The following is a 15,427-nucleotide window of genomic DNA, read 5'->3' as shown; positions in this document are numbered from 1 at the left end:
TCTCATATATATATCTGTTAAAAAATATAATGGAAATCTTTCTATTTCAATTACCTTACCAATTATTAATCTAATATTCTTAATTTTGCTTTTGTTACTTTTAGGCTAATAAAATAATACTTCATATTAACTAGTAAATTTAAAATAAAATAAAACTACTACTGACTACGTATTTACCTGCACGATATCCATCACTCAGTCCATTACAAATGTTGAGACATCTTTTATCTCTTCTCTCTTCTCTCTCTCTCTATCTTGTTACGACGTACGCATACATCGTAACAAGAACATAAGTATGTCGTAACGTTGTGAATTAATTATTACATATATAGTTAAAAATTATAACTAAAATTATTTTAGATACACATATAAAAAAAATAGATTTGTTGTTTATTATGTATACACTATTGCCTACAAAAAGATAAGCCAGGATCGTTCACTAAATATGTCTATAATAAAAGATAATGTATCAGTATATTGGATTAGTAAAGAACGGTTACTGTATTTATCGTCAATCCGGTATCGTTACTTGGACCGTAGGGTCTTGGTCATGCGCCGTATTTGGGTGGACAACTCGGTGACTCATTCGAACAGTCACCTCGAGCATTGCATTTTGCAGTCCCACGAAAGCTTTTTGCAAATGCGACGATTGCACTTAAGGATAAAGTAGAAGAAATTTATGTTAATACTAGATTCTGCCCGCATTTTTGTACGCTTGACCATGATTGACTGAAGTAAAAACCATATGTCGTTTCCTTCTTAAATGGTAGGTAATATTACAATTTCATGACGGTTTATTAAGGAGTGAAAGCATTACAAAGAACAAAGAAATTGACATTTATATTAATATTACAACTGCATAATTTTCTGCTTGTCAGTCCATTTATTTATTTGATACTATTTCTCGATGATACGGCTGAACGCAATTTAATGAAATTTTAATGTAAAGGTTGTATGTATTATTTGGATGGACATAGACATTTGTTTGAAAAACAAGGCGAAGTTGTCGCTATCAGCTAGTTTGTAATAAGACGATTAACAAGTTAATTAATTTATGCTCTTTGAAATTAATAGTTGCATTTTCCATGTTACTGACGTGGAAGAGTTGGTTTCGTATTATTAGATAGATTGGACATAGAGAACATACAGAGATCTGTAATATATAATTAATTTAAAGATGGTTTTAGTAGTTTTTAATCGCATAAATTTTATTCGTATAAATTCACACAGCTGTCGCCCCATTTACATTTGTATATATTGAAATAATGTTAATGTCTACTTGTATCGCTTACATATTATATTGCGCTTGATCTTGTACATAATGTTTTAATAGGCATCCGATCCAATGTCTGAATTATTATCCATTCATATATATTAACACAAACTTCAGGCAGTATACATAATTACGCCAGACACGTGGACTTAGTAACAGGTAAACCAATTTTTGTATAGATACAATTGTTGTATTTTTAAGAATTTCATTTTACACAAAACAACATAGAAATAGGTACCTTGATACTGTTCAAAGAAAAATCAATAAGACCCTGACAACGAGAAAATAGGGTTTGATAGATGATCATTCCTTAACCCTCGCGGTCTACAGTGTCTATAGGAAAAGGTGGTTATAAATTTCATGTGCCACGACATTTTTGTTATAAATGTATTCTGTCAGATTAGATATGGAAACAGAATGACAAAGAAATACATTATGTATATTGCCGTGACCTTTAGAAATGAGATTTTTTACATTATTATTTTAACGAATTTAAATAAATGTTTATTATTTCGTTCGTTATCACTTAGGTTCTGTTGTACCAAATCTGTCTAAAAACGATCACGCGTTTTATTCAACGTATATTCAAGTAATACATTGGTACACGGATCTTCAACTATATACCTGTTTATTTGACAATTTATCATACTACTAGTAAATGAACCCATCAATTAATTAAAAATACACGCTAGTGCAGAATTAGATAAAACGAAATACGGTATTACTAATGTAAATTGTATATAATAATAGAATCTGAATTAGTAGTATTATAGTTTAATGATCACCGTAGATCTATAAGCCTTTATACCGTTTAGAAAACATTATAATAGCGCAATTAGTCGAGAAGAATAAATAAAACTATTGATTCTTCTTGACTATTTGCGCTATTTGTTGCAATGTTAATAAATTAACTGATAATATGAATAAGTTCAAGAGAAATAAATTGTTTTGATGAAAATCATTGGTCGTTGGCAGTTTATAAAAATCGTTGACGTAAAGTAATACGTACAATCACCTTCAACAAAACACCTGTAGTTACTACTTAGATGCATGTACGTATGTGTTGGTGTGCATAATGAACTTAACAATAGTCGTAGCTAAAGAATGTATGTATAAATTGCTTTTATGGCAAAATAACGCCGCGCTACTTTTTAGAATTATAACAGTACAGGTGTGAAAATTACTGAATAATAAAGTTGGGATTATTTAATTTGAACTAACATCGTATACTGAATGTATTAGATTCATAATATTAATTAATCAAAATAATCAACCGATATAAATGAAACACCCATATTAAGCAGAAATAATCGTATGAGTTTCTCCACTCCACTAGGCTTGAACTACAATACCATTAAACTTTGTAATCTAAAAAGTTCTGAGACATATGAGAATAAATATTTTAGATCACAAACTAATTTAGAATTGATCAAATTTTAAAGATGTATACTTTACAGTAATTGTTTAAACCAGAAGTAGAAGCATTAACGCTTACATGGGTTTTACATAGGAACTTCTGACGAAAATTGAAAGAAATATATATTTTGAAATCAATATTTATGTTTTAATATCTTGCTTGGACTTATTGACACCATTTTTATTAAACTTAATTACTTTTTATTCATTTTTGGTTTGTTAATTGCATTTTTTCCTGCTCTGAAAGCATTATAATCCGCGATATAATTATTAACCTCGCAGGCCTCATTGACGTCAAGCCTGGTTAAAAACATTTTCGTCCAATTTTGTTGTGACTAAAACGGGTTTTTAAGTGTATAATGTAACATATATATATTACTAAATTTAGTATATTAATTTATGTACTATAAAAGTAAATGCTTATTGAGATGATATTTCCCCATGGTATTTCCCTCAAAAATCGGATTTTATTATTACGTCAATGTACATATTAGGCCTATGTTATTATGTCGATGACTGAACGATGACTTTTCATAAATGGAATTATTATATTATATGTCAAGTATATAACTATACGTTTATACTATACTTTTAACCCCTAAGATAGCCTAGATTGTTTCGTCATATTTAGAAAATACATAAATAAATCTACAGTTCTTATAAAAGAGGTAACAAACAATAGGGTGAGTACAGTAACTCACAACAGGAAACTAATAGATTTAAAAACAGGTAAACTCAGGAACATCATTATTAAAGTATGCAATTAATAAGAAACAAAAATTTATGTCATGGTTGAACCAGTTTAATATCGTCCTCGATTCTCAATCTGCATCACATTACACAAATAATACTTTGTCATGTTATCTGATCTATGATTAAACATCACGAAATTACTTGTGACAACTGTCACGCGGTGCTCTCTATGATTGTTTAAATCAATTATACATCACATACCGATTTCACTTTCTCATACCAACGGAAAAACACGCTAACGCGACATACAGATTACTTTTTTTTATTTGGTGACAGACAGCTAAAATGTGGTTTATATTAAATATTAGTTTCTAATATCGCTCACGTTTTTTATTGGTTTCGATCTGTCACGGGGAAGGGGTCTGACATTATATTTTTTTCTTTTTTTTCTTTTCAGTTACATTTGTACGGGCCCATGTAGTCTTTCACTGGGATGGTGATGACTACGGATGACATTCGTTTAGTGATTTCCCTCTGTGAATCGTGTTAGTGAGTGCTTGATAGTGTAATAGACTGCTTTGGTCAGTCTTTTTAGTGTTGTCAGTGATGTGACAGTCTATGGAAGTGTCAGGGTATCGGAATGTTCACGAAGCACGGCAAGGCCGCTGAGCGGTGCTACCCTCATTTGCATAGGGGTCGAAAGAAGAAAAAACCTGCCCCTCACACACCGTGGAAGTACTTGATGAATTGCCCACTCGTTAGGAAATGTTTTGGTACGGTATTTATTTTATTTATCATTTCGTTTATTTTTATGTTTTTAAATTATATTAATTTAAGTGGGGAACTGACAGGTATCAATCGTAAACATGTCGTTACTTCTTAGGGACAGTTATTAAATATTGAAGTTAATGCATAAAACATTACATTACCATTATATATTGATCATTGGAAAGTTCCGACTTTAATCAAGAGTTATCTAATAAATAAATAAACACAACATAAGTAGAATAGAAATGGTGATTACTTGATACAATAAATCAATGTTTTTGTATTAATCATTTGTGCGGGAAACAGATGGATTATATCGTTAAGGAAGGGCAAACTTGGATTCATATAATCCTCAATTATGTTTTGTTGAAGTTGGCGATATCAAATAAATTTCAGTATTGCTTGATATTGGATGTAATTTGGAGGAATCTAATCAAATTTAGTTAATACCTTAGCTGAATAATAAGTTGATATTTTTTATAACGAGAATGGATTTCATAATAGTCTTTTAGTGTACTTAGATCAATTTGTTATATTAAAATGTAATAAGGATTGTGTATACGTTTTGAAAAACTCTGAGAGAGCAGAATATAGTGATACAATATGCTAATCGTCAGAAATTTACTAATTCATTGTACAAGACACGCAATGAGAAATAATGATTAACATTCAAGGCAACTTCTAAATACATATATGAAAAAGTTTATTAGTCATTAAAAAGTGTGAAAATTTATAATATCTATACATGATATTTTGAATATACGCAATTTTGGTTCGAATATTTTTCTAGAGAAATATTTAAAAGTTACACCACGAAAATATTGTTTCTAAACATGCGAACTAGAAAAAAATATTTAAATGAAAATTCCATCGTTATATGAAAACGAGATTGAAAATTGGAATTGCAAATTAACCCTCCAGCGGAAACTGAGACCAAAAACACGAGTACCTACTTATTAAATCAATTAGCTTTTGAACCATTGAGTTACAGCGGTATGGAGGTTAAAATTTCAGGTTCTACATTTGCTCATTTTAACAATAATATACTTAATGTATGGATTTCAGGCCACCAAAAAAGAATTTATTATGAATAACTCAATAACTACTGGCTAGATCTTGATAAAAATTATGTGCCAATTGAGGTTAGGTTTGGACACAAATAAAATTACTTCGTAGCTCTTCCTTTTTTCAAATATCTCGAAATATTGTATTAATTATATTTTGGATAAAAATTTTCTCATAATAATAATAATTATATAATTAAATTTTCGCATTCAGAGGTTATTAAAACATAAGTGGTCTTGGACAGTGCTTCTCTCACGTACCTTAGATTGTGGAATACCTGCCGAGGTTTGCTCGAGAGATAGGGGTTGGGTACATTAAGTTGGATATATTAAGGTTTCTTAAGGGTCGGCAATGCGCATGTGACACCACTGGTGTTGACATGTGACACCACCATGCGTCCATAGGCGAAGGCGGTAACCGTGTACCATCAGATGGGCCGAATGCTTGTTTGCCACCTACGTAGTATAAAAAATATCATACAGTTTTCTTTTCTAAATGTGTGTTACATTTACAAAGTAGTTTCGTTTACAATATTTATTGGTGAGGTGTGTCTATGACAGAAATCACTGAATCGACGGCCGATGAACGTACCCGACCTTCAGCGGCATTCCACTGGCACGTCGACGCATCGAGCAACAGGTTGTGAATTTGCAACCAGTATCGTTCATTGTTGTACTGCTATTAGTAGTGTTTTTTCTTTTTTTTAAACTTCTGTTGGTACCGATAGCCAATTACTTTTGTCTTATTTTATTTTAATTGACTCTCACAAAGCACACCGTGAATTCATTGTCACTATACCTACGAGTATGTCCTTAATATGATTTAGTCACGGTATATTATATAATTAATAAATATTAAGCTTTCGTCTTCGAGTATTAATAAAAATGTATAATCACCTAATAAACGAATGTATTGTTATCTTAAAAGACAAGCTTATGTTCCTCAATTGATCTCTAGATTTGTTGAGTGGGTTCACCTGTTGCGCTTTGGCAATGACAGCCAGTTCATCTCCGGTTGGCGGTTTATTTCATAACGTTACATTAAACACAACCCGAAGATCAGTCCGCACTATTTATATAAAATATACGTTTATATTATGTTTTTGCCTATTGTCTATAGTAATGGATAGTAGACAAAAATCAGCACACGCTTGATCTAACATATGTTATCTTATAACAAAAATGTAACTGGTCGTTGTACGTAGAAAGTATACGAGAAAAACTATTAAAACTTTATGCTCTGTACGGTCTAAGGATCTTTGCCTGTTCCATCACTGGAAAGGAGATGGACGAATATGGGGAAAAAAAAAGCTAACGCAATGGAACATTTAAAAAAACTATTTTGTTTTTTTAGATTTCTTCTTTCTGGTGAATGAATGATGAATGTAAATTCACTTAAAATTTTGTGTTTGTTATACTAAGTGTAAAATAAAATATACGGGTACGAATTTGTGTATTTAACTAGTATCTACATATAAACAACGTAGAAGCATGTAAATAGATTTGTCAAGCTGACTTTGACATGTCAGACGGACAAAAGCTGAAGTTCAACATGCTTAGTACCTAACAAAAAAGAACTATTTAAATGATATGAATACATTCTCAATTAGACTACAGCTATTTTGAAAAATAAAGTAATTCTCGTAAAAATAAAAAAAAAACACGAGTTAACTGCTAAATAATGTAGTTAAACTAAATAATGTAGTTATTTCAGCAAAATATTCTTTTTCTGTTTAATATCCACTATGATATTAAATTTGGGAGGATGAAGTTTAATTATACTTGTAATGTACATATTAATTTATTATATCCTTCCGATTTATACATAGATTAAATTGCAAAAAGTTGCTTATATATCAGAATATAACGTAGTGAATCTTAAATATATTTTCTTTGATGTCTATATAATTGTTAACAATTAAACGATTAGACGCAAATTTGTAATATTTTATTGTTGAATTTTTTTGCTTCATACTAGAAATAGTTTTCTGAGAAGTATTTAATATAAGAAAAAATCTCACACAAAAAACTCTTACAGAATATGTCAGTTTGACATAATATAAATGAACACTACAAGAATAAAAGCAATTAAAAAAAAATTGAGCATTACTTATTGAAAACTTTAATCTATTCACACCAGACAAATATAGGAAACTTAATTACGTTGAGTAACTGAAGGCGCCTTTGCCAATACTGTAAAAATTACATTTTAACGAGATCTTAATGTTTTCGCTTGTGGAATTTATTACCTTTGGCGCCAAACATTGTTGGCATTCAGCTTTAGTTAGCGTTTTTGCTTCTAATATGATATCTTATCTTAGATATAAAACTTGTATTAGAATTATAATATTATATAAAATTTATATTTAAAACATTTCCTTTTCTTATTTTTTGTCTAATTGTGAAAATAATAACAGAATATTCTATTTAAATGTTTTAACTAAGTTAATAATGTATGATTCATTCATTACGATTGACAACGATGATTAGTATCTATACATACATTAGATACATTAGTATCTATAAGAGTGCTATCAACCCCTTCTAGTGAGAATGGATTTTTTGACAATACTAATACTTAGATGACGTTTTAGACTTCTAAGTAATTTAAGTGCTATTTTTAACCGTCTGCCAAAAGGCTGCTAAGGTCCCCTAGATATACCATACGATATTTACTTCAGTCTATAAATTCATTTTAATCAATAGGATCTGCTCCCTATTCTGAAATAATTTTTTGAGTATTGGTGTTTTGTTTGGGGCAGTAAATATACTTTTTTTATATTATATTGTTACTATAGTCGATACATAGGTGGGTATTCAATATTGTATATACACCTACAAAATGAGATTTTATTTTGTGGAGCTATTCCTAGAAAGCCTGAGTGTGTTATTACTTTTTATTATTTTATATTTCGTTCCAAAGTTGGTTTACCTATTCATAATACAAATGTAATTTTTAGTCGCCACGGAAATTGGTATCTACACGTGACTTCAGGTGACCTACATGTTATTGACATTATATTGGATAAAACCTTTCTGCTATTTTCCTTACCTCTATATTTTCGTTCGGACCAATGGCCCGAACCTTTTCTGTTACTAAAAATACATAAGCTTTAATAATATTAGTCTTTTCCGTAATAACGAACAATCATGAAATATATATTAAACTCAAAAATGTGTGGTAAATAAAGGTGTTACTAGGCTACATACTTTAATGATAATCCAGTTGTACACATGTCTGTTATTAATCGTCCTGTATAGAGTATATATGCTAAGTAATAGCAAATTTTTTTATAATAATATATACCTAGTCATAATGTGAACAAGGACTATATATATTAGGTACTAGTATTTTTACAACTTTAGGCAATTTCGAAAAGTGAAATGATGCTTCAAACTTTTCTATGAAAATGTTATTACATTTTAGTTTTAATTCTATAATTGTATCTATGTACTATTTTTTATTTTTGCTCTGTATCAAATAGAATGGCTGAATGAATATATTGATTTTTTTTATAAATGGAATAGCACATTTGTTTAGCTCACTATCTTTGCACTATCCCACTTTGACTTGAGACAAAAAAAAAATATCTATGATATATTTTAATTAAAAAGTCGATCCATACCGTCCAGCATTATGCGGTGAGTTACTGTTATTATGTTACGTTTTGAAAGCATCATTGTTCTATTTTAGGTATATTAATATAACAACTTTCAAAACAAGGAATAGCAGCTATTTAAGCTTTTAGCTATTTAAAGAAAGAATTGATATAGTGAAAATTCTTTTTTAATTTCTAGAGCACAGGTTCTCTTTTGCTTACCTTCTAAGAACAGACTGTTCGGAAAGTATATAAATGGGAGTTGGGACAATGCAATCAACTCATGCATTCAAAGGTCTGGCGCCAGATTTGAATTTTGAATTATGCATGAGCCTGCAATAAAGTTGCTTTATCCCGATTTCAATTCGTTGCTTGAGTAGGTGTTTAATAAGGGGATGTTATAATTTAGTATGATATGATATTAATATCTTGCTCTATTATAAAATGTTAATAATAACACTTTTTATCTCTATAAAAATATTAGATTACTGCACAAGACGTGAACTTATGTTACGATTCTAAAATCATGGGCAATACTATAGCAGTTATAGTGGTGCGAAATCGGGTCGACACTGCAGGCACACTGAGAAATCGGCCTCATTTTCGCTACACACGATGAGATCTAGGAACCTATCCAGGGCTTTCCCCACCAATGTTCCGATATTTCCCCTAATTTTAGGATTATGAGTACATATTGTAAAAACAATATTACAATATGTAGTCTGCTTCGTTTTAAAGTCTAAAATCATGTATGGTAGGTACATGTAAATATTGATGTCTTATAGTTTAGTCATTATCTCAAGTTACAAGGGTAAGACTTACTAGTAGCATAAGTCATCAGTCATCATAGATTTCATTAGTAATGAGTTATTGTTCCATAGCAACAGTTTATTTAATGAACACAACACAGTTGTGTACATGTTAAGACAACTTTCAATTAATTAGAATGGGACACATTAGTGTATTTAGGACAGTAGATTGCGTGGGTCCGGTCTGCTATTAGGTAGGATATAGATGTACAGAAGCGACAACAATGTAATATGTATAATCTACATGCTAATTTTGGACTTTTGTTAAAATATTTAGGAGGCCTGAAGTAAATACATGATAACAAAGTATACAATAGCATAAACATTTTCTATTCAGTTTAATTTTAATTAAGCAAGAAATTTATTAAAGTGAAGCTAATTTAAAAGAACGATATAGAACGTGTCGGATACAAAGTAATGAGATTCCGCGGTTAAATGCTAAGACATGAAATTAATGTTTCGACTTGATTGCTTATATCTCAGCGAGTTATTAATACAAAGTGACTACAACGACTTGGCATTGGCACAGTTTGCTGAAAGGATTCTGATTGAACTCAGTTTATTTACATTTTGACACGATCCGATGAATTTTTCATTCAAACATTTGGTGTACACGTATGATAATTTCTGTCAAAAATAATAATAACATATACTGAGGTTCATTTTTTTCTATTGTATAATCTTAGAGTTTCGCATTTCGATTGCAGATGCGATGTTGCCAAGGTTTGTTGATAGATTTATTTCATTGTCCGTATATTTGATTAAATTCGTGTGTCAAATTGATTTAATACATCCATGCAGCTAATACAATAATCTTGTCCATATAGTGCGTTAAAATTGACAACCATTGAAGAAGAAAAGTTCTCGAGTTTAGGCTCCTTACAAACAAACATGATGAGTGAAAGATTGTTGCAGCGAGTACGAGGCGGCACAGTACCATTTATACACGTAGTCGTCCATGTAGAAGACCCATGATCTATTCAAAAGCTGAAATAATAGTAGCAATAACATTGTATTCCTTTAATAATTTTGCGATGTATAAACTCTGTTTTTATATGTACCAAAATGTTCCATTAATTATACCTTATCGGCATTTTAAGCCACAACAAAACCATGGGGGCTCTGTTATTTCACAATGACGTAAATGATTTAATGCTTTCGATAACATTAATGTCAAATGTTTTAGTAAAAAAACTTTTATGTCCATATACGATTATTGACATAAAAGTTTTTAAAAGTAATATAATTACTTACCATTGATTAAGGAATTCTGTAATATTTTATACTCGGTAGGAGAGATGGAGAGAATTACTTGTTTAGTAACCAATACGTATAATTACATAATTATTTTTAAAATAATTATCCCTGTAATCAAAACAAAATCATCGCCAAGTCAAATTAAATTTAAAATGAATTTAAATTCTTAATTGATCTAGATAAATAACATATTTGCTTGATAGTCGTATACGTAGGTTTTTATTAAAACATCGTAATACAATGTGACAAGTAGTAGATTTAGAAACAACTCTGGCATTCTCAACTTATAAAATTAATTATTTGTTTTCAGCATCAAAGTCTTTTGTGTAAAAGTTAGAACCTATCAAATGCTCCAGTTTCGGTGCCGCGTCCATTACATGATAGCTTTTGACTTTAAGATAATTGAAACTTTTAATTAAGATGCGTCTTGGAACTTGCTCTAATAGCAAATTAGTATTTTCTTTTGGATTTAGTATATTCACTTTGACGTACTTGACCTTTTTTCATAAAATAATATTGGAGTATTGCATTGTATTCCTTGAAGAACTCATTTCTGTCAGCGAGAAAAGTTAAGATGCCGTTGGGATTTTATGGCAGTGTAAGAAGCTAGTTCATTATATTTAAACTGATTGTATTAATGGATGTTAAGTATACTATATTATACTACGTTACACTATACTCTAAATTTTAGTGACTTTTTCATGGGGATACTATAGGTTTTATGATATCCATAATTACCTGTAGACTGTTTTGTCTTGGCATGTGAGCGACGATCACTATTCACCGTCAGATGAACCATTATCTTGTTGATAATATTCAACATTAGAAGGTTGTATATGAAAATATATTACAGAAATATTAAAATTTTATTATATAGAGGTAACTAGACACTTATAGGTCTAGTTTAGGACAAATTTTGACACTGAATGCTGAAATCATTTGATTATCTCCTGCTTCTTCTTAATCCTGTTTATTTGGGGTCAGCGTAATATGTTTTTCTCTTCCATTCGTCCTTATTGGCATTCGTCTCGATATTTACTCCCTTTCTTACCATATGATCTTTCACACAGTCGATCCATCTCTTTTTTGGTCTTCTTCTGCCCTTATAACCATCCACATTTATATGTAACACCTTCCTTAATATACTATATTTTTTATTTTAGTCTACTATATATATATATGTATATATATATTCATGTCCTAGAGTTTATAATTGAATTTGTATCAACTGTAAACTGTAGTTTAATTGTCGATCGATAGACTTCCAGCTCTAGAAAGGAATTAAACTAACCGACAGGAAATTAGAAGAGGGCAAGTTAAGCCAAAGTTCAACTGCAATTTACTCACTGCAGTGTTTCTAGAGTCTATTAAATTTCTAGAACTATAAAATGTTTTGCATGAAACAAGGGAATTTAATACCAGTATAAACTATTCATTGTAATAAAAGCTGTATAGTAAAGTAATTAATATGGTTGATTACTAAAATGGTAGTAGTAAATCGAGTCTATTAGTCTGTGTGCGTGAGTATGCTTATTAACTATTTATTTGTTGATTTATAGGAATGGAATTTTGGAAATGTATGTGTATCTATAGGTTTTCAAGTTTCATGACTACACGTTTGTAGAAGAAATGGATAAAGACTTTAACTTATGCTATTTCGATGTATATATTTCTTATTATATATATATATAGATCCGGTCTAGAGGATGACCACTCAACAAACATATATTCATATATGTAATATAATGTTAAGGTGACTTAGTTTTATCATTGTTATCTCTTGGAGTCTTGGGGATTTTCATGAAGTTTGGCATTATATACATACGTACTATTACTACTTTTTATCCCAGATAATACGATTCAGACAGCGGGGAAATCGCAGGTAAAACCTAGCAAAAAATAAACTAAGACATTATTGCCTTTGCATATTGTAAACATTCAGTAGCACATAAAATGTAACAATATAAAATTAACTTTGTTATTCACAAACTAAATTGAAACTCCGAAGCGTTAATAGTTCAACGTTCGCATGAATGCTCGAGGAGTGACGATGCATAACATTAACTAAAACTATTTACTTAAAAAGAAAAATTAGAATTATATAAATTCTAATTTTGTTCCTCAAAAAACGCTACTTTGTTAGCGTTGATATTAGTACTAATTGGGCCAACACAGAATTTAGCTATATATGGCAACATTATCATCATCATTTCAGCCCGGAAGACGTCTTGCTGAACAAAGGCCTTTCCCAAAAATATTCACGACGTTGATTGGTCCTGCCCCGCTCGAAACCAACGTTTTTCAGCAATCTTGACCAAATCTTCGGTCAATTTTCGGAGGCCTTCCCACTCAGTGCCTTCCGGTCCGCGATGGCCACTCTAGGCAAAGTCCTCGTAGGACAGATTAGCGATCTATATTATACACTGATCGGCAGTTTATATGTCTACTGCCCCAACGCCCATTTGTCCTGCGAGCTATTACCCTGCCATTGCTACTTCAGTTTCGCAATTCTTCGGGCTATATCGATCGCTCTGGTTCTTCTGCGAATGTCTTCATTTCTGATACGAACATGTAGAGAAACTCCATATATAGCCCTCTCCATTGCCCTCTGAGTGACTTTGAGCTTATTTGTAAGGCCCATAATTAGCGACCACCTCTCTGTGCCGTAAGTCTTCACAGGCAACACACATTGGTCGTAAACCAACAAATATTGCGTAATGAGTTAGATAGCCGTTCCTAACGTTACGTCACAATAATTTCAATAATTTTACCTTCCATGATTCCATGATATTCCTACCTGTCACGTAATTTATAGATGGCCCCGTAGCAACATCGCAGAATTAAAATAAGAACCATCTCTTTTGAACTCGTTCCAATTAGAATCTTTGGTCAAACTGTAGGTGAATGCTCTTCATGAATGCCATAGCGTTATCAATCACAAATAGCGATAATTGTAAATAGCGGTTACCCAATGTCACGATAAGACGGCCTGTCCACTACAACGGACGCGGACGAATTCGTGTGGTCAAGTTGATTCTGATTGCTCACTGTACTGGACGATTAAGTGGAGCGATTTAACAAAGCGAAATGGTCGGAATAGTTTGCACTATTTCGCTATATTTATGTTCTATTACTAACAGAGAATAGATAAATAGATATAGGAAAATAGGTAGGCAGTATAATATAACGTGGCGCCACTAAACATTAATTTCTGGTGAATTCATTGGCTCGTATATATAGCAGGTTATAGCAGGTGTTTGGATCTTTCCATTATCATCCATAAAAATAGTCACAATTTCTTATCGCTTCTAGAATGTTATAAAAAAAAAATAAAGAACGAAGTAAAAATAAAGAGTAGGAAAACTAGATATAAAATACTATACCAGGCTGCGTGAATAGTGTCATAATACTAAACTATTCTGTTATCATTTATAGTAAGTATATTCGTTTTAAAATGGGTCCGTAAATTAAAAGTTCCTTATAAAAACATGTACTTATGTAATTATTAATTCCAACATATATGTAACATACATTTATAATATTCCATATAAAATATGTCAATTAAATATGCACAAATTTAAATACAAATTGTTCATACTATTTAAATTTATGTATTATATAATATTGACATACTCATAAATTTATGTTACAAAATTCACTTGTTCTGATTAGCTAGCAACACACAGCCAAAACTACTAAAATTTGAATTGCGAATATTTTATAATTTAAGCATCTGCTAAAAAGTATTTTTGACAATTTCAACTTGACAATACCCAGTAAAATGTTGATGTTAAAGATACGCTTTTACAATTTAATATTTGTTACTTAGATATTTATTAAACTTCTCAGAAACAAGCAATTGGCTCTATATTATAAATATATTATACGAAATAATTTGCCGCGAGTTCGTTTGCAATAGTTATTCAATAAACATCTTGAAATTTGGTTGAGGTCAAAAGCTATGAGTAATTGACTTCTATCTCTCTATTATTATACGAACATATTGTATGTGTTGTACAATTGTTTGATTCAGTCCGACTTCAGTGACCGATGAATGTTTGCTGCCATCGGCGTTGTAGGGGAAAGAAGGGCGAGGTGCGGGGATCGTTCGACAATGATTTACTACTACTACCGCCATTCATGAATGACATTCGGTACGAGTACCCTGGCGTTAATCAATGACATTTGTTTTCCACCGACTTCATAAAAAATGTTTCAGAGATATTCAGAATGTATTTCGTTTTTGTATCGATTGTTCAGCGACCATAGGGTTAGGTAGACCATAGGGTATAGAAATATCAGACTAAATTGCAGAATTTGCTCTAGTTTTGGAAATAATTTATATCAAAAACCTAATAAAAAATCTATTGCTGTACTATTCAAATAATATTATATTTTACAGCGTTCTTAAATAATATTCACATATATACCTATTATCAGGACTAAACGAATAAACTTAGGAACGAACTTCGTACAGATTTTCCAGAATTACAACGATGAATAATTTATATGGTATTGCTATGGATTCCGTAATGATATTCCCATAGC

General features: G+C 30.9%; 1 protein-coding gene across 6 annotated transcripts in view; it reads left to right on the top strand.

Annotated features, from left to right (window-relative positions):
* The window catches only part of LOC131851190 (dual 3',5'-cyclic-AMP and -GMP phosphodiesterase 11), a 146,849-nt gene that overhangs the window by 42,070 nt on the left and 89,352 nt on the right, over positions 1-15,427 (top strand). For 2 of the 6 annotated variants that reach the window (XM_059201639.1, XM_059201638.1), the window contains exon 2: positions 3,840-4,155. The exons of the other annotated variants lie outside the window; for them this stretch is intronic. In XM_059201639.1, the coding sequence (XP_059057622.1) occupies positions 4,023-4,155 (133 nt within the window). In that variant the 5' untranslated portion in view covers positions 3,840-4,022. The remainder of the gene's footprint in view (positions 1-3,839; positions 4,156-15,427) is intronic. 6 annotated transcript variants of the gene reach the window in all.

The sequence above is a fragment of the Achroia grisella genome, unplaced genomic scaffold, assembly GCF_030625045.1.
Source record: "Achroia grisella isolate CSIRO2021 unplaced genomic scaffold, CSIRO_AGI_Agris_v1 utg782, whole genome shotgun sequence".
NCBI lineage: Eukaryota > Metazoa > Arthropoda > Insecta > Lepidoptera > Pyralidae > Achroia > Achroia grisella.
Note: the sequence above shows the minus strand (reverse complement) of the source record. Positions and strands in the feature narration are given on the sequence as shown.